Source organism: Paramormyrops kingsleyae, chromosome 20 (genome assembly GCF_048594095.1).
Source record: "Paramormyrops kingsleyae isolate MSU_618 chromosome 20, PKINGS_0.4, whole genome shotgun sequence".
Taxonomy (NCBI): domain Eukaryota; kingdom Metazoa; phylum Chordata; class Actinopteri; order Osteoglossiformes; family Mormyridae; genus Paramormyrops; species Paramormyrops kingsleyae.
The window spans coordinates 12,928,010-12,952,609 of NC_132816.1; the positions used below are offsets into that span (position 1 = coordinate 12,928,010).

Below are 24,600 nucleotides of genomic sequence, written 5' to 3' on the forward strand. Positions count from 1 at the left end.
CTTTCATCTTAAGTTAACCCAGCTAACTGATATTGATCAATCCTGCTTTGTAGAACATCCCCCCCAGTCTGTTTCTTGTATGCTGTGTCCTTATTTTGACCCCAAAATGTCTGCTTCTATGCCCCCCGGTGCTTGTAACACCCACCCCTAGTCATACCCAAATACAGTCCCTGTTCATTTCTTCCAACCCTGTCACATGAAATTATTTGCTAATCCACCTGAAGCACATCTGAAAGGTCTTGTGCACATTTAGTCCCACCATACATGTTCTCTGCTCCACGTACTGCTTGTGTATAGTTTGTTTCTGTATGTTTGTCTTTAGCCAAACAATTTGTCAGTTTCATACTCACGTTAAAAGACGTTTTAAACAGATTCCAAGGTCACATTCCAATTTCATGTGACAGGGTTGGAAGAAATGAACAGGGACTGTATTTGGGTATGACTTGGGGTGGGTGTTACAAGCACCAGGGGGCATAGAATCAAGCTAACCTTAGAGCTTCTAGTATAGATTCACGTAGCAGTTATTCGTGCTGTACGCCACAGTGGCAATGCAATCAGTAGCACACCTAAGTGTTCCCATTAAAAGGTCTAAATCAGAATATACACTTAAGCACAGTAATTTAGCGTTAATACTGAACGTTCCCATTGTGTCACAGCCTGTCTGTCTCCTTCCCATTTCAGACGGTGGCACTGGTGTCCCCAGGGTTCCTCACACCCTTGACCTGCTGACTCACTGCAGGTTCAACCACACGGCCCTCAACGCAGAGAATGAAGAGGAGCAGCGGTATTATCTACCCTAAACACTCTCAGCAATGCCGTTCTGGAAGCCTCCCTGCCAGAATCCCCCACCCCCCCACTCCGACACCCAGCCTTGACGGGTGAATCGCGCGCACGCATAAACGAGCCCCAGCTGCTGCTTGGACAAGGTGCTGAAGACCACACGCTAAGTGGCACCGCTAGCCCGTCCACAGCAGCTCACTGGGACTAATTACCTTCACGGTTAAAGCGAGCCAAGGAATACGTTACCCCCCCTTCCCAAGACACTAGCCAGGGAAAAGGCTTCAATAGATGTAGAATCCATACACGTTATGTGAATTCAAGATGGATCTGACTGGCAGTTAGCAGAATCCACAGAAAGGAGCCAAGGAGTTGACTATTAAGATGTTTGGTTATATTGAACCCATTTGTTTTGGTTAGTCTGCGTTATCAATTTCAGACAACTGTCATTTCAGGCAGTGGGAGGTGTTTAAGACATGCGGTCCTGCTCAAATCAACATTTACTTGAACTACCACAAAAACGACTTAGGCTTAATAGGCAACGATATATCATAATGATCAGAAGCAAGATTACCCAAAAGCAGATAGGTAATTTAATACTTGCCATGGTATTATGGGCAATATAAAATTTAAAACAGGAACAGAGTGTCCGTATCTCAAAGGGTGAAGCCAAATTCTTCTCTACATTTTATGCCATGGTCAAGCCTCACTGGTTTGACTGTGGGCAGCGATGCCATCTAGTGGCCAAGAATGGAAAATGAGCAAATCCACAAGCCCACTTTCAGGGGAGAATTTTTAATAGCACCAAAACAAACATCACGACACAACCTGAACTGGATTCCTTCGCCCATGTATCTGAGTGGACACGGGATTGGTTTTCAGTGTCTTACCTTAAAAAGTAGTCAAGGCATCAGATTTCCAAATCAAATAAAACGGACCTCAGAGTTAAACTTTAGGTTGAAATAACCGCAGCAGACAAATCTGTTTTGTTTGGAAATTTATTTCACAAATAACACAATGATCCAGGCGCCCCCTGAAGGTCCATGCTCACTACAGGGGAAAAAAAAGAGACAAAAAGAGGTTATCATCCACACTTGGAGTAAGACAAGAGCAACAAACTACTAGTAATATACTGTGACCATTCTCTGAACCATCTGCTTGTCAGAAGAATGGTCAGTCAATGCTTATTTACACACTTCAGTGAATATTCTTCATGCTCGTAGTTTGCTAGCTTATTAGTGGACACTAGCATGCCCTAAAATTTTATCGAGCGCCGCTAACATTTTGCCGGGACTGTAGAACAAGTGACCTTAACATCATGATTCGCTGGTCGGCGGCCGCAAACGATCAAGTTAGGCGACCGTCACAAATAGCAAAAGGCGTGACTAACTACGTGCCGAGGGGCAGAAGTTTAGAAAGTGACAAGCATGCACTGCTGCTGCACTGCGCCCCGGGCACCGGGTCACTGCAAGAACTGCTCTACCTCGAAGCCAGAGAGCAAAAGTCCCAGAGCATCGAACCACTCGCACACCATTCACTGACTGTGCACCAATGTTACCCTTTCTTTTGAGTTAAGCTGAGTATGAGGAAAAAAACACTATTGTAGATTAACAGGTTGGGCGGAGTAACTTATCAGTAAAAAAAAAAAAAAAAAAAAAAAACCCACACAGAACTTAAATTGAGTGCCCCCACAAGGAAGCAGAAGAGGTGCCAATATGTGAATCAAAACTAGGAGGGAGCAGGAAGCACTACAAGAACAGGGTCAAAAACAGGGGAGAACTCAGCAACTCTACACACCATGCTGGTTCTATAATACCTGCAACAGAAACTTCACTTCTGAGCACGTCCAAGGAACGTAAAAGAAAAATAAAGGAAAACAGAAAATGAGAGCGCGACAGTGACAGTGTACGTAGCTGAATCTCGGCAAGCCTGACTCGCTACTGGAAAGAAATGCCATTACAGTTTAGCACTTTAGTAAACTGTAGGGAGCAGCTGTGAATGACAAGCAGTTGACAGCTTCTAAACACTAAGAGCCAGTCAAAGTATTAGCATCCAACTCCTTCTCAGGTTAGATGCAAAAGGAGCTATATACACACACAGAGCTATTTACCTTCTGTTTTCCAGAAGATACGATTTGTAAGAAAAAAGAAAGACAAATTAAAGCAACATTTACATTAAAACACAAATTGAGCTACCCTGCACAAGGCTTAACTGAAACGAATCTGGCAGGAAAGGTGCAGTGACTGATGCAGCACATCTATACTGCTAGTGACCCCTTGTCAGAAGGTCATCGCCTATGAATGGCCGACGTCTCCCAAAAGGCCGACAGACGTTACCTTCTTCCCAGCCGCGCCGACGCTAGCCTTAGCGACACCGCGAACCTTCTTCATTCTGTTCTTGCGTTCCTTCCGCTGCTTCCTGGACGACTTCTTTTTCTCAACCAGGCCATGCTGTATATACACACAAACCACATTGTGAGCTCAGTCTGTGCAGGACTGGGCCTTGACCACCGTTCCCATGCGTGTGGACAGACAGCGGTTTCCAGGCAGAATTAAATCCCACACAAATTCCCAAAAGCAGATTCCCTCAGTTTAAATTTAACGGTCTAAGCGATCGAACAACAGGGTAATGAGATTTAATGACACAGCTCTATAAACAAATGGCCAACAGTAAATTAGGGAGGATGGTGTGTGGCTCAGTGGGTTAGACCTCTGTGCCTGACCGGAAGGTTGCTGGTTCAAATCCCATAGCTGGCAAAGTAATTTCACTGTTGTGCCCTTGAATGAGGCCCTTAACATGCAACAGCTCCAGGGACTAGCTCAGTGCGTCTCAAATGTGTAGCTTTTTGCTTTAAAAAAAGTTATTGGAGGTGGAAGCACAGTGGGTTAGGTCTGTGTCAGATTCAAAGGTTGCTGGTTTAAGTCCCATCTTCTACAGAACAGTCACAAGCCCACTGGGCCCTTGAGCAATGGCCCAAAATGCTTCAGGAATCAAAATTAGGAGTTGCAGAATTAATGGCCTGACCCCAGGCTTCGCTCTGAACTGTATGTGTGATTGTTTACTCAGTCTGTCTCAAAAGAGACAAGATGGAATATGTGAAAAGTAGTGAATTACAATATACCTGCACTTGTGTAAATGGTAAAAAAAGAAAAGCAGCACAATTTCATTTTCATATTTCCAATCTCAAACATGCCTACAACTTACTAGAACTATGCATTTCCTAAAATGTAGATTTGACCAATCGGGAGACCAAGATTCCTATGGCATGAGCTGTGTGCCGCACTGAGGATAGACTTCAGTGGTACAATTACAAACACATTAGGCTGCTGAAGAAGGTATCAGAACTTTCACTGGATCATGCTGGGAAACACCAGCAAAGCCTGCTTATTGGTCAGTCCTGAGCTGGGGACCAATCAAGCCCAGCATCTCAGTACATCAAGACGACTCACTCTGGCCAGCCTGTGTTTCGGCTCATTCTTCTTTGCGTAGTCCAGAGAATCGTAGATCATGGCAAAGCCTGTTGTTTTACCGCCACCGAACTGGGTCCTGAAGCCAAATGCGAACACCACATCGGGGGTGGTCTTGTACATCTTGGCGAGCTTGTCCCGGATTTCTGTCTTGGGGACCGTTGCCTTGCCAGGGTGCAGGACATCGACAACCTTGGAAGAAAGGGAGAGCTTGCTTAGAAAGCCACCAGCGCACGGGAGCTCAGAGGAAACAAGCAGCAAGGCCATATCCACACAGTCACAGTGGTTCAAAATAATGTTAAAAAGCATTACATACCATCTGCTTCCGCTGAAGCAGGCGGTTCGTCATGAACTTCCTCGTCCTTACAGTCACGGTGTCATTCTGCAAAATACACCATGAACATTTTTAAATATTCAGTTCTATCAGTGGTAATTAACAATAAGCATACAGTGAACAACCGATGCTAATCACACCTGAGGAGGACAGTGCTCTTCACCTCAGTCAATTAGCGGGCAATAACAAGCATCTGATTTCTGAAGTTGGGAATGGGATAAACCTTTGCAAAAGTATACTGAACTTTAATAACCGTACAAACCATCAAGCTCTGGGTAGCCAGCATGGATGCTATTAACTAGTACACTACAGGAAAAGCTAACAGGCTACCAACTTAGTTCCAGGCATAAAAGGTACAACGATAGAACGGGATTGACTGGTTATAATTCAAACCACGGTTTATATATGTGATATACCATCTCTTTTAGGTCTTACGTATTAATTTTGAGCCGCAACCTACACGGCCTTGCCGTGTCAAAATTGATCATGGAGGTACTCGCGAAAGGCAAATAATTTTACCAAAAACACCGCAAATACAATGCAATACACGTATAGAAACTTTATACTTAAACTCGGGAATGTGCTTCATGTCTTACTACTACGAGATGGCGAAAATAATTGAAGATTTTAAATCGGATGGCAGCCGCGCTAGACTTACCATATTGGCAGCGGCTCTCGCAGGGAAGCGTAAAAGGAAGAAGGGCAGCCTGGTGACCGATGATATGCCTGATCCGCGGTGCCACGGGGGTGGCCGCGCAACTGCCTGATAGAAAACAGCCCGCTCTTATGGCGCAAGGCGCGCTGCGGCCACCTAGTGGATGGGATGTGACAGTAACAATCTCAACGCTAAATTATATTAGGAATGGGGGGCAGCTCAGGATACGTTTACAAACACCATTTCACCAGTGTGCCACATTAAAACGATACATATAATACACGATACATACATATAATTCATAACTGGTACGCAAGGACGCGTTCACCGTTTAAAAGCAGTACGTGCGGCAATCGATTGTTGTATCTAGATGTGCGTACTGATGTGCATTTACTCTGCTATGACAAGAAAGTACCCTGGGTTTTAGCATTTATACCGCAATACCTATTGCAAAAGCACAAATTGGCTTATAAAGGTTAAAATGCACGATGATTTATGTGAGATAATTAAAATTACAACAATCGATTAAATCACTTTTAAAGGTGTATGCGAACCTGTGCATCCCTGTGTATAATAAATTAGTAATGCATCAGTAGTACTAGCAAACTGGTGGCCATTGATAATTTGACAATATTGAGGTTCCATTCGAAGAAGCGCGACGCTGCCGACATTTAGGCACTGGGTGGCAGTGTTTGCTGAGAGCAGCCCTGTTTGGGGTCTTACTCTTGTTAGAGCTCGTTGTCGAGTTAAAGGTCAGACTGCAGCGCCGTACGGAAAGAAACATGGTGACATGCATCGATGGTGGGGTGGGTGAATGTGTTTTAAACCGGTGATATTCAGAGACTGACGGCAGTGCTTTTCGTAGCCTCCATTTCTCCAAGAGCCTTGCTTTCGTAAAGAAGTGTCACGATGGTGAAGGAGCAGTTTAGAGAAACAGATGTGGCCAAAAAGATGTGAGTGCCATCATACACATTTTCCTTATCTCATTACATATTTAATTTGCCAGTCCATTTGGTGTTATTTTGTTAATGCAATTTAGCTTCGTGTCGTTTGTGTTTCCGCAATAGATATGCATTTGCAAAACAAGATGATTAGTAGGATTACCAGATATGGTTGTGGAATATTTTGGAATAGTTTTACTAAAGTGTATGCAGTACTTGTTGTGGCTCTCTTGAGTTGATCACAATGATATCACCCCCCTGGGATACAGGCATGACTTTCGCCCTTTTTTTTTTTTTTACCGTATTATATTCTTGACGACCGAAATGTTACATAGTGTCGTGACTGCAGAAATGGTAAACTTCACATGCGTGCCTCATATTATCTTGGTGTCCCCTTGCGTTTTTCTCCTCCGCCGTACAGAAGCCACATCTGTTTCGGGATGAAATCGGCGGAGCAGATGCGGCAGCAGGCTCACATCCAGGTGGTCAGCAAGAACCTCTACAGCCAGGACACCAGCCACACGCCGCTGCCCTACGGAGTCCTGGACCACCGCATGGTAAGGCCGTGCTTCTGCTTGCTTTGTTTATTCCGCTGTCTGTCTGCTTTTGGGCTGAGCCCCATAACCGGGCAGTGAGCATCCTCTCTCTTCTCCATGCGTCGTAGGGCACGAGCGAGAAAGACAGACCGTGCGAGACGTGTGGGAAGAATCTGGCCGACTGCCTGGGGCATTATGGCTATCTTGACTTGGAGCTACCTTGTTTCCACGTGGGATATTTCAAGGCCATTATCGTGATCCTCCAGGCACGGTCATCGGCCGATGGGAGAAACGTGGCTCGGGATGTGAAGTACAGGGTTGTTGTATCTGATCGATAACTGTTGGATTCAGCCAAGGTGGGGTCTAGCTGATCAGAGGTGTAAAGTACATGTCCAGAAAGTATGATTCCAGACCAAGGTTTTGTTCCAATCAACCAGTTGAGTATAATGAGTCACGGTCACAGAGTACATAACTGGTTGGTTGGAACAAAACCGTGGTCTAGATTTGTACTTTTCCGGATTTGAACTTTCCACTTCTGTAGCTGACGATAAGCTGACCATTGATCGACATGCATGGTGTGTCGTAATTCCACTCTCTGTGTTTATGGAAGTCTCTCTCTTCTCAACACTCCTTACCTCTTTCTGCCAGGAAAATGCAGAGTGATGTGTTAGACGGTTTTATTTATCAGGCACCTCATATCCGTCATATCGTGAACGTGCCAGGAAGTCTCTATGTATCCTAACCCGTTTCTGTCATATTCATTTAAAATCATCTCCTCCTGCTTTCGCTCTATGCAGATGATCTGCAAAACCTGTTCGCACATCATGCTTTCCAAGGAGGAGAAGAGGCAGTTCCTCGATTACTTGAGACGGCCCGGTTTAGCTTATCTGCAGAAGAGGGGTTTAAAGAAGAAGATTTCGGACAAATGTCGTAAAAAGACCATCTGTCTAAACTGCTCTGCCTTTAATGGTAAATTATTCATAAAATACTGGCTTTTTTCTCCTTATTATTAAAGTTACAAATAGCGTAGTTGTCACCTAATTCCAAATTAAAGGCAGTATTTGAAATGGATAATTACATTTTTGCTTGTTTTGATTGTGCAATTGAAAATGTTCCTGTGTGCTCATATCACAGATTCTTGAAGAACAAAATCCTTCAAATATTTAATTTTGTTATGTAAAACTCATATGTCCTTGAATTTTTCAGGTTTAAGTTGTTTGTATGGGATGCCTTGACATCATTTTCTTCATTGTTCTGAACAACGTGCTGGTATTTGATCACTGTTTTTGCAGGCCCTGTAAAAAAGTGTGGCTTGCTTAAGATAATCCACGAGAAGTACAAGACCACCAAGAAAGTCGTGGACACGATTGTGTCTGACTTCCTTCAGTCCTTCGATATCGCGATAGAGCACAACAAAGAAGTGGAACCTTTACTGACTCGAGCTCAGGTAAGCCCGGTTCCGATAAGTGAGCCTGTTTCATATGTTACTCAGGAGACCTAGGTCAGGTGAGGGCCTGGTCCTTAGGTTACCTAGGCGACCTAGGTCAGGTGAGCGGCCTGGTCCTTAGGTTACCTAGGCGACCTAGGTCAGGTGAGCGGCCTGGTCCTTAGGTTACCTAGGCGACCTAGGTCAGGTGAGCGGCCTGGTCATTATGTTGTGGTTTGAGAGCATTTTGTTTATGTGGAACATGTTTTATTGTTGCTGACCGGCACATAAATGGCTTATTAGAAGTAAGGCGTGTTAAAAGCCTTGTATGCCTTTTCTGATCTTGGCATCCCACAGGAGAACCTGAGTCCCCTGCTGGTGTTGAACTTGTTCCGGAGGATCCCGTCGGAGGACGTCCCGCTGCTGCTGATGAACCCCGAGTCCGGCAAGCCGGCGGACCTGATCCTCACGCGCCTCCTGGTCCCCCCCCTCTGCATCCGGCCCTCCGTCGTGAGCGACCTCAAGTCGGGCACCAACGAGGACGACCTCACCATGAAGCTCACGGAGATCATCTTCCTCAATGATGTCATCAAGAAGGTACAGCCTTATGTGTGTCCATGACGACCGTAATTGTCATTCATGCGGAGTGGGTGGCAGTTTCTGTCGTCCTGTCCCCCTCTGTCATGACACCCGGCTGCCAACAGGCCACTGACGGCAAAGTGGCTTTTTTATACCAAGAGCTCCTTGACTAAGCCCAGTATTTAGTCTGTGCTTTGACAGCCTCCACTGTGGCGTTAGACAGCCTGTGTTTCTGGCAAAAAGACGGGCACTAGATGTGTTAAGGAGATGCGTTCAGGAGTAACAGTATTTGGGAAATTGCTTGGGGTGTAACATGATTCTATGGATGCCATACTTTTCTGGATATACTGAACATCTCCATTTCTGTTTTTAGTGGATATCATTGCATAAACATTGCAAATGAATCGTACCACTGCACAGAATAAATTACTGGGGTGTTTGTGCTCGTGCTTATATGTTCTGTGTGATGATACGATTTGTGTGTGGAGTTTGGTAGAAGAAAATAATTCCTACATTAAACTGCTCACTACAAAGTCTGTGAATTATCTTGAGTAACCGGGTCATGATTTCTGGAAAGACGTTGCTGTTGAATTTTTGTGAAATGTATTTTTCTCGTGCCTTAATCACCACAGAAAGAATGCCTTTCAGTCCCATTATATTCTAGAGAAGACGAACATTTCTGCAGCCGATATCTCCATAACTCTGCACCTTCCAGCAGAACAACCTAGATGGATAGATGACACTAAAGCCCCTTTAATACATGTCATTTTTCAGTATTGTGGTGAAATTTAAATATTCACCTTGGAATTTCAGGTTAGGAATTCCCCCTATATAGTGAGTGGAATTTCAGGTTAGGAATTCCCCCTATATAGTGAGTGGAATTTCAGGTTAGGAATTCCCCCTACATAGTGAGTATTAACATTTTTCCTATCCAGCTAATGAATGTGTAATGATCCCTTTTCTGAGCAGCATCGCATGTCGGGAGCCAAGACCCAAATGATCATGGAGGACTGGGACTTCCTGCAGCTGCAGTGCGCCCTCTACATCAACAGCGAGCTCTCTGGGATTCCGCTCAACATGGCCCCCAAGAAGTGGACCCGAGGCTTCGTGCAGAGACTCAAGGGAAAACAAGGTGTGTCATATGTGCTGACTCCTCCCACATTTCAGCTGGTGACCACGCCCTCTCTGCCACATGCCCCGCCCCTTCCTCAGCTCATTATTGTGTCGGCATGCTCCGTAGTCCTACCAGGCTTCTGTCTGCAGTCCATCATTTACTATTCAGTTACTTTGGTTTTCTTTGTCATCTGTGATACCGTCGCTGCTTGGACTTTGACGTGAAGGGCAGTGATGTCCCGGAGCCGGGAGGTACAGCGGTCCTCAGATCAAAGCGATATGGCAGATAATGGCAGACGGAGCCATATCGTGTCCTCAGATCTGCGTCTGCTGATGCCCACCAGTCAGCCCCCGCTGGCACTGGTTAAAACACACCCCTGTATGTGAAAAATGGGGACTTCAGTGAGCATCAAACTTTGGATCATATCTGTAGTCTCAGGTCGAGGGTCCGTATCTCTTGTTAGGCGATATACTTTTTTCCCACAAGCTGTTGGGCTCATTTTCCCTTTTCTGCGATTTCTTCACCGGTGGGGAGGACGATAACTTTCCCTTCTGGGTTTAAGTTCAAAGGCCACGGACAGAGTGTGTTGTGTATTATTAGTGTAAGGGAATTACAGTTAGTCTTTGCCTCAATATTGTAATTATTTGCTGGTGTTTTTTTATTTGCTTTGCTGGTAAGTGTGTAGCACAGCTGAAAAGGTGATCATTGTTGACAGACACGACGCTAAATTCAGTGCTTAATTATGTGCATATATTTGTGCCCAGGGTATCATTATATTTTATTTATAGAGGTATTTATGCGTGGTAGGTGACACTTCTTCTTTAATCACGTAAGGAGGCTGACCAGTTTGTTTCTCATAACAATAACATTTGAAATGAAAGCTGCAGCCCTTGGGTGCGGCCGAACGGCATCGCTGCTGCAGTGCATTGTGGGTGAGAGCCCTGGTGTTGTAGTGTCACTGGCCGCCTGACGGTCTTCTCTCTTGGATGTGTGTCGTCAGCTGCCTCCATCTGGCATCGCTGTGTATCTTGTTGTCACTGCTTGGTGTCCTCCTTGGTCGAGTCTCCCGCGCCCCTCTTTGATCGCCCCTCGTGGGTTTTTAGGGCGTTTCAGAGGAAACTTGTCTGGGAAGAGGGTGGATTTCTCCGGCAGGACTGTGATCTCCCCCGACCCCAACCTGCGGATCGACGAGGTGGCCGTCCCCATCCACGTAGCCAAAATTCTCACCTACCCAGAGAAGGTAAACCCCCCCCCCCACCCCCCGCCATGCTCCCCCTGCATCCACACCAGTCCTTTTTTCTGACGCTCCATGTTTACAGTGACACGTCGCCCCCAACAGGTGAACAAGGCCAACATAGATCTGATGAGGAAGCTGGTTCGCAATGGGCCCGATCTTCACCCCGGTGCCAATTTCATTCAGCAGAGACACATGCAGATGAAAAGGTGGCCTTCTGCTTTCTTCTGAGCAGTTGTGAAGAACCATTCGAATGGAGCAGTATCATTTGGCGCCGTTAACATAGTGGTTGCGTTCAGTCTGACTTGGTTGACGGTGCTGGTACCTTTTTATAAACAGGCAGTTTGGTTTGGGTCAGCCAATTATTTCGTGCCCCATGATGCAATTTAGTATGTGAGTTTGTTCTTGCCGACGTGTTTGATGTAGTTTTTTCCAGACATCGTTGGAAGTGTGCGGTCACCTTAAGGCCCTTAATCAAGGATCCAAAAGTGATATGACTCAACTAGCTATGGAATTTTAACCTGTGACCATGTAGACTTGGAACAGATCCTTAACACACTGAGCTATGAGTCACCCCATCATACTCATAGAAGTCGCAGTTTTGCACCTGGAGTGTTTTATTTTAATATACAAGTAATAACCGTGGAGAAAGAACATGTTTGTCAGCATAGGGCTTTCATCGTGGGGTTCTTGAATGAGTTTTTTATCTGCGAGTAGATTCCTGAAGTACGGCAACCGTGAGAAGATGGCCCAGGAGCTGAAGTACGGAGACATTGTGGAGAGGCATATGATAGACGGCGACATCGTCCTGTTCAACCGACAGCCGTCTCTGCACAAGCTGAGCATCATGGCCCATATAGTGAGTCCTCTGACCTCACGTTGCCCCCTGCAGGGCGGGCTGCACATTAAGAAAAATTGTGCGAAAGGGTCAATTTCCACTGGGCTGCTGTTAAGTAGCATGTGTGCAACTGATGTTCGAATGCTTTTTCAGGCAAGGGTGAAGCCTCACCGGACCTTCCGCTTCAACGAGTGTGTGTGCACGCCCTACAATGCTGACTTTGATGGGGATGAGATGAACCTTCACCTCCCCCAAACCGAGGAGGCCAAAGCGGAGGCGCTGGTGCTCATGGGGGTGTGTAGTACTGTCTGATGTTTCATCAAAGCTGAGCTGGGTGGCCGGGGGGGGGTATTCTGTATGGGTACCTTGAATGCTTTTGTGACTTCATGTTCTGAAATATCTAAGAATATTTATCTTATTCTAGACCAAAGCCAATTTGGTTACCCCGCGGAATGGAGAGCCCCTGATTGCTGCAATCCAGGACTTCCTGACAGGTTATTTTCCTGTAATTCTCAGCAATAAGAGATTGTATTTTTATTGCATGTTGCAGTTGTATCTTCCACAGTGGGCAGTGCATGTTAGCTTTGGTCATGGTTTGTGCCACAAGCGTTTTTGTTTTGTATTCTCTTTACACAGGAGCTTACCTTCTTACTCTGAAAGACACCTTCTTTGACAGAGCAAAAGCTTGTCAGATTGTGGCCTCCATTCTCGTAGGGAAAGACGAAAAGATCAAGATCTATCTGCCGCCCCCTGCAATCCTGAAGGTATCTAGTTACTCACCCTGTCATTCCTTAAGCTGTCCTGGAAGTCCAGTCTTGGGCTTATGTCCTTCTGCTGCTAGCCCGTGACTCTGTGGACCGGGAAGCAGATCTTCAGCCTAATTCTGAAGCCTAGCAAGTCCTGCCCGGTCAAAGCCAACCTGCGGACCAAGGGCAAGCAATACAGTGGGCGGAATGAGGACCTGTGCCACAATGACTCCTGTGAGTGTTTCTTCTCGGATCGCAAATGTGCTTCTCGACCCAGTCCTCAGGACCACATTTTTGCTTCCTCCCAGCACACCGGTACCAGATACATGGTACTGTTGTACTGGGAGGGAATCTGGGGGTTGAGGACCGGGTTGAGGAACACCACGATAACGGTATACCGACCTGTGGCTCCCTCTCCCCACTCCCCCTCCCTGTCCAGTCGTGGTGATCCAAAACAGCGAGCTCGTGTGTGGCAGCATGGACAAGGGCACCCTGGGCTCAGGGTCCAAGAACAACATCTTCTACATCCTGCTGAGGGACTGGGGGCAGATGGAGGCCGCCGATGCCATGTCCCGCCTCGCCAGGCTTGCTCCTGTCTACCTCTGTGAGTTGTACCTTCGCTCACCATTTAGCTGCTGCATTTGGTTTTGACGAGGCCCTTTACTCTTTTGAAACATTGTGTGATGAGAAGGGTTGCAAAATTCTGTGATTTTTTTTTTCCTGTTATTTCCCATGTATTTCTGTTAATTCCCATGGAAAGTTTCCAATTTGAAATATGTCCAAAATTGTCCAGCTTAACTTCCCATGGAATGGAAAGTTTCCAGAAATTTTAACGTTTAAGGTTAATGTTCAACCCGGTTCACAGCCAACCGAGGCTTCTCCATCGGGATCGGGGACGTGACGCCCGGGCAGGGCCTGCTGAAGGCGAAGCAGGACCTCCTGGACGCGGGCTACAAGAAGTGCGACGAGTACATCGAGGCGCTGAATACGGGCAAGCTACAGCAGCAGCCTGGCTGCACCGCGGAGGAGACCCTGGAGGTGGGGTCCTGTGATGCCCCCCCCCCCACACACACACACACACACTTGTTGATTGGCTAAACCAGACATGTGACAACCCTATGTCTAGATACTCCAAGATACTCCAACATTTTCTCCGCAAATGCTGAGGGTCTTAACTATAATTGAGCAGCAGCCTATTTCAACTTTCAGTCCCTTCAAAAACTCATTCATGCCAAGACGACTTGAAACATGCCTGTTAATATACAGTTTTTATTCTTTCTTTTTGTATAATGTACAGATTCTAAAGTCTTTGCGAAAGGTACTAATGAGCAAAAACACTAAGCCTTTCTTTCTGTTTTCTGTTTTGAGAGCAGGCTAAATGAGCAGTTTATGGACATGTTTGTTTGTGGACATGTCGTTCGCGTGGCTTTCCCCTCCTGCTGCGCAGCGTTCGCTTGTTCCCGCTCGTTATGTGGCTGTGTGTCAGAGCCGATGGCCCGTTCCTCATCACATGGGACTCGGTGTGTGTGTGTCTGTCCTCAGGCACTTATCCTGAAGGAGCTCTCCGTGATCAGAGACCACGCAGGCAGTGCCTGTCTCACCGAGCTGGACAAAAGCAACAGCCCACTCATCATGGCGCTGTGCGGCTCCAAAGGTGGGCCGCTGCATGTCCGGGGCTTGCGTCTGGAGATGGGTGTAGCTTAGCTAAGCTAATACTTTTTAATAGATACTTTTATCAATCCTGAAAGAAATTTCAGGCTTACAGCGGATCAGTGGTCACCAACCCCGCTATCTACCACCTTGCAGAGCTTAGTTGCAGTCCTAGTTTAGCACACCTGGTGCAGATAATCTGGCCCTAGTATCAGAGACTAATATAATTAGCTTTAACACGGCTGGCTCCGGTACTTATCTGTATCGGGTGTGTTAAATTAGGCCAGCACCGAAGCTCTGCAGGGTGGTAGATATACAAGAGCAGGGTTGGTGACCACTGCAGTAGATGAATACACACATTTAGACAGTAAAGGATATCTAGACACTAATAGATAGTAATAATAAATATTACACAACAATGAACAGTAAAAGTGCAAGGAATCTCAGGGATTCCGGAATAATGGCTTGGAGATAAATAGTAACACACAGGGTATGTATATGTCGCCCCCCCCTCCCCCCGAATTTGGGTAGGACAGCATAAAATCAACCCCCTTTGGTTTCTCGCTAAATTTCTCCTAAATTTCCTTCTGGATAACTAAAGTGTCTCTATCTATCTATCATGTCGGAGTAATGCTGTTCCTTTGGTGATGCCGTGTGTCGGCTGAATGTGACGGTCCGGTGCTAACTGCCCCCCCCCCCCCCCACCCCAACACCCCCCATCCCCATCCCCGAAGGCTCCTTCATTAACATCTCACAGATGATTGCCTGTGTGGGCCAGCAGGCCATCAGCGGCTCTCGAGTGCCTAATGGCTTTGAGAACCGCTCCCTCCCCCATTTCGAGAAGCACTCCAAGGTAAGTCTAACTTATGGGCTTTTCTCCAGTGAAACGAGCACCTTGATTTAGCTTTTAATCACTATTGTCATTTTATGTTCTCTTGTTAATGGATATTGCAGTAATTCTGCATTGGAGGATAATGCCTAATTAGAAAAAGGGGTTTTAAAATGAGAGGACGTTTAAAATTTACAAGTCATAAGCATCTAGATGCCTTATGTTGAAATGATTAGGTTATAATCCAGGTGTCTACTTGTGCTTTCGCTGTTATTTTTGCATCTCTTCTAAGCTTGGCTTGCATGAACTTTGGCTGAGGGACGCTCTGGGTCCTGACACTAGTTTCTGTTCCTCGCAGCTTCCAGCCGCGAAGGGCTTTGTCGCCGACAGCTTCTACTCAGGCTTGACCCCCACGGAATTCTTCTTCCACACCATGGCCGGCCGAGAAGGTCTGGTGGACACAGCCGTCAAAACGGCCGAGACGGGATACATGCAGGTAAGTGGCTGGATCCTGCGTGCGTGTGCTCATGCCCTAGGGGCGCTGCGTTGCGTTGAGAAGCACCTCTCGCCTTCTGCATGTCCACAGAGGCGCCTGGTGAAGTCGCTGGAGGACCTCTGCTCGCAGTACGACCTCACGGTGCGCAGCTCTACCGGCGACATCATCCAGTTCATCTACGGAGGGGACGGCCTCGATCCCGCCGCCATGGAGGGCAAAGACGAGCCACTGGAGTTCAAAAGAGTGCTGGATAACATTAGGGTGAGTCGAGTCCTACAGTAGTTTGTCTTTAATAAAGATACTCTGTGCTGTTTATGTTTAGATTAAATCAGGAGACGTAGCTTATGTCAGACAAACAAAGTCTGTCGTAAATATTATGTCTGATTTCAAGCCGTACGCAAAAGCTGAGTAAATTTGCTGTGAGACTAGACTAAACCATCTGGATTCCTGCAGTTATCAAGGCTGGGAACCTGGAATAACACCGTAATCCTGTTTCGATTGCTGCTGCTCCGCTTCAGGGCACGTTTAAGTGCGAGCTGAAGGAGCACCTCGTGTTCCCCGGGGGAGCCTATCGTAGTCGTACGACTGATTTCTTAGAACATAAGAGGTCTCTCACAAAGCCGTGCTGTAATATAATCTGGAGGTCCCCGGGCTGCTGTAAAAATACAAATCTGATTTAATGAATTAATTTTTTTTGTGCGTTTGCTGTCCCAGTCTGTCTACACTTGCCCTGAGCAGCCGGCCCTCAGCAAGAACGAGCTGATACTGACGGCAGAGTCCATAATGAAAAAGAGCGATTTCCTGTGCTGTCGGGACAGCTTCCTGGAGGTAAGCCTCATCTTGGGACGTCTCTCCCGTAGGACCCCTTCCGCGTTTCACCCATCTCTGCGAATCATTATCTTCAGCTGAGACTTGATAACAAACATCCCTGTACTGAAAGTTTTTTTTTTTTTTTTTTTCTTTTCCCCCTCTTTTTCTTCACTGGTGCAAATCATGACATTTGTGTCCTCTCCCATATGCTGTTCAGAAACTTGCTTTTTCCATTTAATTTTGTAGACTCCTGTCCAGAATGACATGCATCTCAGGCCGAACAAATGCTGAAATACACTGTAACATTTTTACGAAATAAAGTGGAAAAAACTAAGAAGCCTGCCCCAGCAAACAGTTGTCAGGCAGCTAATTTGGGTACAAGTGCCAATGAGTGAATAATACGTGCATTTTTAATATAGGTTTCAAATCTTGTTTAAAGAACATTGAGCACTTAAGTCTAGACATAGGCCTTCAAATCCAGTACAAGACCGCTGACCCATGGGGTGTCGTTACCCACCTGGGTTTACTGTATTTACCAGTATACACCTAATAATGCAGCCCTAAGCCAACATCAATAGGAACCAGGCGGTCCAATGCCTGGCTCGAGGCGGATCGAGGCATTTTACTGCCGTCTGTCACTCTCCTGTATCGATCGGTGAAGCTCTCTTGTTCACAGAGGTGGTCTGAGTCTCTGTAGACGTGTTGCCCTTTAGCTTGTGGCGTTATGAAGGCCAGGCTGCTACTTGCGTAGCATGTTTGACTGCACGAGGTCATGGCTTACATTCGATCCAGGGGTCAGTATGTGCCTCAGACAGGTATGTACGCTTCTGTTCGATGGGGTGTGAAATAACCAGAGCTATCTGTTCTGATTTTTGTCCTCCCATCCCCCCCCCCAATTGTTTTATCTGAAGGATTTAACTGAGACAGGTTATGCGAAGTACTTTGAGGTACAGTGATGTCCGCATGTCATGTTGGTGCTGTGAGTTGACTGTTTTTTTGCAACCCTAGTCTTGCTTGAATTAATTACTTGCATTTGAACTGGGGCTGATTTTAATTTTTTTTATTTATGTATTTTTTTGGAACACTAATCATGCAAGCAGTGCATTTTGAGGACGGCGTGTGCTTTTCTAAACGTATTGCCTGAATCTGACTTCACCGCGTGTTAAAAAAAAAAAACGTGTAAATGTGTGATTTTTTTTAACGAAGAACCTGGAGTCCTTTTAAGCTGATATAAATGTCTACTTTGTTTGAGACATTGTATTGAAATTATATTCGCTGTTGTGTATGCAGTTATTCTTCTGTTTTTTTTTTTTGTAATTAAGTTTGTGCGTTCATATGCTTGACTCAATCTTAACGTTATTAGGAAATAAAGAAGTTCATCAAGAGTGCAGCTGAAAAAATCAAGAAGACCCGCGACAAGTATGGCATCAACGATAACGGCACCACAGAGGTAATTGGCCTGTAAAATGTTAAATGCGTCTGGCGTTGAGGGTTAGGGGTCCTTGCTTCAGCATCTTGTTTCATTCCAGCCAAAAGTTCTGTACCAGCTCGACAGGATCACGCCGACCCAGCTAGAGAAATTCCTGGAGACGTGTAGAGACAAATACATGAGGTAACCAATGTCACGAGTCTGCCGTACTCTGTTCAGCCTGCTTGCCCCAAAATCATGGTAAATGTTTTTTGTTTTTTTGTCCAGCCAAGCAAACCAAGCAAAACACTTAAACCGTTAATTGTATAATATTACTCATGTAGGTAGATGGATAAAGTCTCCTTCTTTCTCTCTTGTAATTTAGTAATTTAAGCATCAGTTTAATTTTATGTGATGCAGTTATTAATATTTTAATTTGTCCTTTGTTGGAATGAACATTTCTAGATAAATTATTCTGGGGGAGCAGAGATGTACAGTGTTCCTGCTAATTGTATGTGTGTGTGTGCGTGCGTGTGTGCGTGTGTGTGTGTGCGTGTGTGTGCATGCGTGTGCACGGGTATGTATTTACCACATTGTGAGGAAGAAATGTACCCACAATGTGGTAAAACCTGTCATATTTTAGCTTATGTGGACAGTTTTCACGTCCCTCCCCAATATAAACCGCAGTTCAATAAAAACCTGTGAATGCATTCAAAAAACTAAAATAGTCAAAAGTCTTGTATTTTGTTTGGTTGCTTATGGTTAAGGTTTGGGCTGCGTAGGGGTTAAGGTTGTCATAGTTGGGATTATTGTTATGCCCATAGAAATGAATTGAGAGTCCCTAGAAAGATATATAGATCCCTAATCTGTGTGTGCCTGGTCCCTGTCCCTGTCCCTCGTCCCTCCAGGGCCCAGATGGAGCCGGGTTCTGCTGTGGGCGCATTGTGCGCGCAGAGCATCGGAGAACCCGGCACGCAGATGACCCTCAAGACCTTCCACTTCGCTGGCGTGGCCTCTATGAACATCACGTTGGGGGTGCCCCGCATCAAGGAGATCATCAACGCCTCCAAAAATATTAGGTGGGTGGTTAGGAATCGTGCAGAGGTCCCTTAGAGGAGCATTCTCCACCGTGGGCTGGAAGGATGGACAACACTCTGACCCATGAACCTAAAGCCCTAAATGGAGTCCTGAAGCACTCATCCGGGGTATTCCTTCAGTTCTCCAAGCTTGGCTTTGATGATAGATTAGACAGAGTAGGTCTTTCTTTTGGAACAGATTTGTTTCACGGTGTTGCCAAGTCTGTATTTTGGAGTTACTATGGATGACTTCTGTATCATGGGTGGCATTTGAGTCCTATGTTATACCATCTAAGGTGTCTCGATTATCAGTGGTGGACATTGAGACCCAGGGTTACTTCTTTTTTAACTTTTGCTACCCCCAACCCCTTTTCCCAACCCGAAGCACCCCCATCATCAGTGCTCACTTGGACATAGAGGACGACGCAGACTTCGCCCGCCTCGTGAAGGGGAGGATCGAAAAGACTCTTCTTGGAGAGGTCACGACGTGATCCAGAGACATTATAAAAAGAATTGCACTTTGAAATGTATTGTTTCACGTAGCAAAGGCGCAGCTGCCAGAATGAGTGGTTAATCATGAACGCCTTGCAAAGTAAAAGGAAAATGTTCTTTTGAATTTCCATGAGCCCGTGCTTCTACGGTTCATGTCTATTATGAACGTGCCTCTCATCTCCCTTTAGATCTCAGAGTACATTGAGGAGATGTTCCTTCCCGATGACTGCTTTATTCTCATAAAGCTGTCGCTGGAACGGATCCGGCTGCTTCGGCTCGAGGTGAGTCTCGGCTCTGCATCCAGTTTCGTCTCGGAATTTTTGGGATGGCCTACGGATCACGTTAATAGGAGCAGAATGTTTCATGGAAGCTGTTAGATCAGGTTTTTTGGGATGACCTCTCAATTAGCCAGTAATAAAGCAGTGATTCTCAGCTCCAGTCCTGGGGACCCACTGTTATTGGCTGTTTGAGAGGCCATCCCAAAAATCCACACCCACACCGGCCCCCCATGGATCAGGTATCCTACCTTGTGTTAGGTGACGTGTGTGTAGGTGTAAAAACCCATTAGGAAACCACACAGTTGTTCTTCCTTTGCCAAAAGACCATTGTGCCGCCAAGAAGCAGCATCCATGATATGTAACGGGTGAAACGTGCAGCTGTTCTTGCAAAGGTCCCTAGTCCTTCAAAACCAGAGGGTCCGCATCGGCTAGGATGCTCAGTATTCAGTTAGCGTTCATCTAAAGGCCCTGCAATGTTGATTGAACAATATTGAAAGTACTGTTTAAACTTCGTTTTTGATGGCTGATGTTTGTGGTGTCCGTACCGTGCGGCAAAACAGGGCAGACAGTCCTGGAAAGGTCAGAGGTCAGTTTTCCAGGGCTGAGTAGGGAGTCAATCCAAAGAACAACAAAAACGTTTAAAGAAGTAGCACAGTAAAGAGGTTTCGGGGTGTCACAGAGGAGCAGGCAGATGTCCTGGAGAAATGCAGATAAGGAGAGTCTATCCCATAATCCTCTGGGGCCTTTGTATGTTACTTAAACATGCCGCGTCCTCGTTCTGTATTTCCTGGTGTTTTTGAGCGTATGTAGCCGTTCCGCCCACCTTCTCACATTTTCATTTACTTCTCAGTATGAATTATTCATTCAGCAGCACATTCAGGATGAGGTGTTGAGGTGTTTCCTGGCACTCCATTGCCGTGCGGCTACCCCTCCACTGGGTTCTCACATGCTTAGCCGCGTCCATATAAGGGCAGTGCCCATTTGCATCGTGGGTCTGAACGCCGAGGAGGCCAGACTTAATACTCCTGGAGACACTCTCTCCCCGGTGGCTGCAGCTGAAGAGGTTTCTGAAAGCGGCAAAAACTTATTGCTGATTCGATAAGGTGCAGATTTAAATTGTAATAATAAGGGGACTTCCGAAGTGGCTCACGAGGACCAATGGAAGAAGGAGCGTAGCATCCACTCTGTCTGTCGCCTTGGTTACTTTTCTGATTTTGTTGTGCGTTATGTGGAAAACAATACAAAGGCACATGTCTTCCATGACGACAACATCGATCGACAGGATCGAGGGCAGAGTATGCTCAAGTTGAAGATCTTTCTGGCACAAATCACTCTAAGGTCCCAAACATTCAAGAGCTGGGCCAGAAAGCGGGGAATCCAACCCCCCTACGCTTTTGGGTCGAGGTTGGACCCGTTGCATTGATGCCTCGTAATGTGTCTTCACACCCTAACCCCCTTAACGCAGGTTAACGCAGAAACGGTGCGGTACTCCATCTGCATGTCCAAGCTGAGAGTGAAGCCGGGTGACATCGCCGTGCACGGGGAGGCCGTGGTGTGTGTGACGCCCCGGGAGAACAGCAAGAGCTCCATGTACTATGTCCTGCAGTCCCTAAAGGAGGACCTGCCTAAGGTGGGGACCCCTGCTGGCTGGATGGTGCAGCTACAAGTCTCAGGCTGATGTAGTGGCCGGACACAGCGGACATTACCTCATCATTATGCTTTGCCTTATGTTTAGTGTTTATTATATAATTCTCCTCAAAGGGAATCTGTCACAGGGTTGCCCTCAGTGTTTATACTCAGACCTGAAGGAAATCCCTCCACGACCTCATTAAACGTGGACACGCTGTTCTGTAAAATAAATGCTTACCCTCCTTTAAACAAATTAATTCTAGTACAAGCCTTTGAAGCATCCTAATTAAAAAAAATAAATTAATTAAACCGAGAAGAAACAAGGAACCCTTTTTAGGATTCACTATTTTGGTACAATTCAGTTTTAATGTATCAATTTTTTTAAAAGAGCTCCAAACGTAGTTTGTTTATCATTTTATAGGTGAATTAGTAAATCCAGCAGAATGAAACTTTGGGCAAGCAGAAATGAGTGATGATATCAGTGTTATTTTCAATTGTGTTCTTAAGTCTAGCATTAAAAGTCACATTGCTGAAGGTCTATTTCTCATTTTGTATTGTTTTGTAGCAGTGTTGCTTTTGTTTTGTTTTTAAATGACTCGGCCTTCGGCAGATTGTGGTGCAGGGCATTCCCGAGGTAGCCCGGGCCGTCATTCACATCGATGAGCAGAGCGGGAAGGAGAAGTACAAGCTCCTGGTGGAAGGAGACAACCTTCGCAGCGTCATGGCAACCCATGGCGTCAACGGCAGCAGGACCTCGTCAAACAACACCTATGAGGTAGATGCCTGCTGAGAATTGTCTCCGCCCACCTATCAAACAAGCCTCTTAAAGGGGACAGGGCCTTAAATTTAATTTTATTCATTATAAATGAGTTACTCTTGCACTTTAAAGGTTGAGAAGACTCTGGGCATTGAAGCTGCCAGGTCCACTATAATCAATGAGATCCAGTACACAATGGTGAACCATGGAATGAGCATTGACAGACGCCATGTCATGCTGCTGGCTGATCTCATGTCCTACAAGGTTGGTAAAGTGTCTGATTCCCGCTTCCGACATCGTGCGGATCGCTGCTGGAATGTCCTTTTTTTTTTTTTTAATGTCTTTAAATGAAATCGTATCCTTAGGGCGAAATCCTCGGGATCACCCGGTTTGGGCTGGCCAAGATGAAGGAAAGCGTGCTGATGTTGGCGTCTTTCGAGAAAACCGCCGATCACCTCTTCGACGCTGCGTACTTCGGACAGAAGGACTCCGTGTGCGGTCAGTGTAGATCCTGTCTGTGAAGATGTGATTCGTTCAGTTAAGGCTGGTTTTATGCGCTGCTCGTGTGTTCGTTCTCTTCATTCATTATGAGAGGGAGGGAAACGATGTTTTTTGAACATCAGCCTTCAGGCAAGGCCTACCCTCCATTCTCTGCCCTTCATTTATCTTTCAGTTGCGTGTTAGTAATTATCGGCTTGTTTGTGTAGCTTGATGGCTGTAATTGCACATCTACAGAAAGAAATGGAGCAAAAAAGGGGCCCTTTAACAGAGAAATGTATGTTCCCCCATACAGGTGTATCCGAGTGTATTATTATGGGCATTCCAATGAACATTGGGACCGGACTGTTCAAGCTACTGCACAAAGCAGACAAGAACCCCTCACCTCCCCGAAGGCCACTGCTCTTCGATAACGGTGAATTCCACATTCCCGTCGTCACGTAGCCCCTACATCGCCTGTGTATGCCTGGCGGATGTTCGTTTGTCTAACGGCGATAAGGGGCATGTTGTAAATGCTACTCGCGTAGTTACCTCTGAATAGTTAACTTAATACACATCGCAATTATTTAAAGTTGAAATGTCATGGTTTGATTTGAGGTTCAAAGGAAAGTGTTTGTTTGTTTTTTAATTTTAATACAGGTTTAAAAAAAAAAAAAAAATGTTTAGTTGACCTGGAACTGGTTGCCTCAGAAGTGCCTTTCACTGCCTCACTGGGAAAGCTTTCAGCACATAAGAGTAGGAATGTAACTCTTTCACTGGCTTCATTTGCAAGCCCAAGGTGCATCTGCCAGATGTTTCTCTCGATTTAAATGCAGACCGGTCGAGCTATGCCGTGCTGTGCTTCACGGACCACGTGCATCCGTGTACTTCATTTTCCTAGCAGGAAATTTTTTCATTTTTACATTTTTTTTTTTTTCTTCCACCCCTCCCAGTTATACATTATGTGTATAAAGTGAGGCGGTCTGCAGGCTAAACTATAGGTCATGTGCTGTCTGGCTTTTGTAATTTTTGCGTGTATATATTTGGAAATATTTGGATGTGAATAAAAGTTTAATTTGAACTGTGTGTACGTCGTTTGATTTGGTGCAGAAAATGGGTGGGGCTTCAGCGAATCCCGTATAAAAATTAAAAGCTAGCATGGGGAGCCTTGATGTAAGGGCACGTGCTTGTGGCCTGGTTTGTCAGCTGTGAATGTGAACCCACAAAGATTTATTTACTAAAGAATTTAATAATGATTTGTGGCCCCATTTTTAAAGGCTTAAATGTGTTGTGCTGCTGAACATGGTACTTTGCCCTGATTTGTAGCTTTACTGTTCTGTCTGATTATGCAGTGGTGGCTCTGAGGCTAGGGATCTGTGCCAGTAACTGGAAGGTTGCTGGCTCAAATCCCATGAATGCCCAGAGTGATTGTACTCCATTGGGCTCTTGAGCTAGGCCTTTAATGTACAGTTGCTTCATCCTGGGTATGATGTTGATCTATCCTCTAAGGAGGTTCTCCAACTTACTGGGAATAACTTGAGGGTTGGGTGCAGGATTGGCACTCCAGCCTCCGGGGGTGTCCGTTTGGACCAGTGTGGTGCTGAGGTATCACCTGCCACATGGCTGCACTCAGGTCCTCATCCCTGAGGTGGCTTGTCGTGTGCTGGGTATGTGTAATCAATGCATGCTCTGTACCTCCTCCTGATTAAGATCCAGGTATTGCATTGATGTTTGAATGCTATGTCTTCTCTAATTCCAACCCCCCATTCTGTGTGCGTGGAATATTAAACATTCAAACTTTAACCTTGAATACTGTGTGTTTCCTCAGCATGCAGTGTTCCTGTGCTGGATAAGTAGGTAGAAGATGGATGAATGAATATTATTTATGTTTTTAATCCACTAGTCAATACAGGCTGGACTTCCATAACTCGCTGGGTAAAAAGGAGCATCACGTCTTATAAGCACTCTAAGTGGCAAGTATTGCAGTAGTCGGCTTAATAAATCTTCAAAAGATGAAGGACTTGGATGATTTTTTTTTCCTAGGTTTGATA

The 24,600-nt window shown here is 45.8% G+C and overlaps 2 protein-coding genes across 4 annotated transcripts; one reads left to right on the forward strand and one right to left on the reverse strand.

Moving 5' to 3' along the window:
• Positions 1 to 1,761: 1,761 nt before the first annotated feature.
• rps24 (ribosomal protein S24) lies at positions 1,762 to 5,360 on the reverse strand. Of its 2 annotated transcripts, XM_023808113.2 has the most exons (6): positions 5,237 to 5,360; positions 4,561 to 4,626; positions 4,227 to 4,436; positions 3,114 to 3,227; positions 2,594 to 2,613; positions 1,762 to 1,827 (listed from the first exon to the last, which is right to left on the reverse strand). In XM_023808113.2, exons 1-5 carry the CDS (start codon positions 5,237 to 5,239, stop codon positions 2,608 to 2,610), a joined length of 399 nt encoding a protein of 132 aa, XP_023663881.1. In that variant the 5' UTR covers positions 5,240 to 5,360; the 3' UTR covers positions 1,762 to 1,827; positions 2,594 to 2,607. The 2 variants fall into 2 exon arrangements, with proteins under 2 accessions (XP_023663881.1, XP_023663882.1); XM_023808114.2 differs by lacking the exon at positions 2,594 to 2,613 and having other exon boundaries at positions 5,237 to 5,358.
• Positions 5,361 to 5,913: 553 nt separating this feature from the next.
• polr3a (polymerase (RNA) III (DNA directed) polypeptide A) lies at positions 5,914 to 23,630 on the forward strand. 2 transcript variants are annotated; one of them, XM_023808110.2, is made up of 32 exons: positions 5,914 to 6,186; positions 6,596 to 6,731; positions 6,839 to 6,976; positions 7,508 to 7,679; positions 8,003 to 8,157; positions 8,494 to 8,733; positions 9,685 to 9,847; positions 10,933 to 11,069; positions 11,169 to 11,272; positions 11,781 to 11,922; positions 12,055 to 12,195; positions 12,326 to 12,395; positions 12,538 to 12,665; positions 12,743 to 12,881; positions 13,087 to 13,251; positions 13,513 to 13,685; positions 14,190 to 14,301; positions 15,032 to 15,150; positions 15,485 to 15,622; positions 15,713 to 15,883; positions 16,337 to 16,450; positions 17,344 to 17,379; positions 17,796 to 17,882; positions 17,962 to 18,044; positions 18,749 to 18,919; positions 19,302 to 19,395; positions 19,597 to 19,689; positions 21,152 to 21,316; positions 21,926 to 22,090; positions 22,205 to 22,336; positions 22,438 to 22,570; positions 22,866 to 23,630. In XM_023808110.2, the coding sequence occupies exons 1-32, from the start codon at positions 6,143 to 6,145 to the stop codon at positions 23,012 to 23,014; spliced, it is 4,209 nt and encodes a 1,402-aa protein (XP_023663878.1). In that variant the 5' UTR covers positions 5,914 to 6,142; the 3' UTR covers positions 23,015 to 23,630. The 2 variants fall into 2 exon arrangements, with proteins under 2 accessions (XP_023663878.1, XP_023663879.1); XM_023808111.2 differs by lacking the exon at positions 17,344 to 17,379 and having other exon boundaries at positions 5,917 to 6,186.
• Positions 23,631 to 24,600: the final 970 nt, after the last annotated feature.

Coding starts and splice junctions, on each gene's coding strand:
- rps24 (XM_023808113.2), bottom strand. Junction 4,437..4,560: donor TGCTTCAGCGGAAGCAGATG/GTATGTAATGCT, acceptor CTTTCTTCCAAG/GTTGTCGATGTCCTGCACCC. Junction 3,228..4,226: donor CGAAACACAGGCTGGCCAGA/GTGAGTCGTCTT, acceptor GTGTATATACAG/CATGGCCTGGTTGAGAAAAA.
- polr3a (XM_023808110.2), top strand. CDS start 6,143: ATGGTGAAGGAGCAGTTTAGAGAAACAGATGTGGCCAAAAAGAT. Junction 9,848..10,932: donor GAGACTCAAGGGAAAACAAG/GTGTGTCATATG, acceptor GTGGGTTTTTAG/GGCGTTTCAGAGGAAACTTG. Junction 22,337..22,437: donor CTGATCTCATGTCCTACAAG/GTTGGTAAAGTG, acceptor TCGTATCCTTAG/GGCGAAATCCTCGGGATCAC.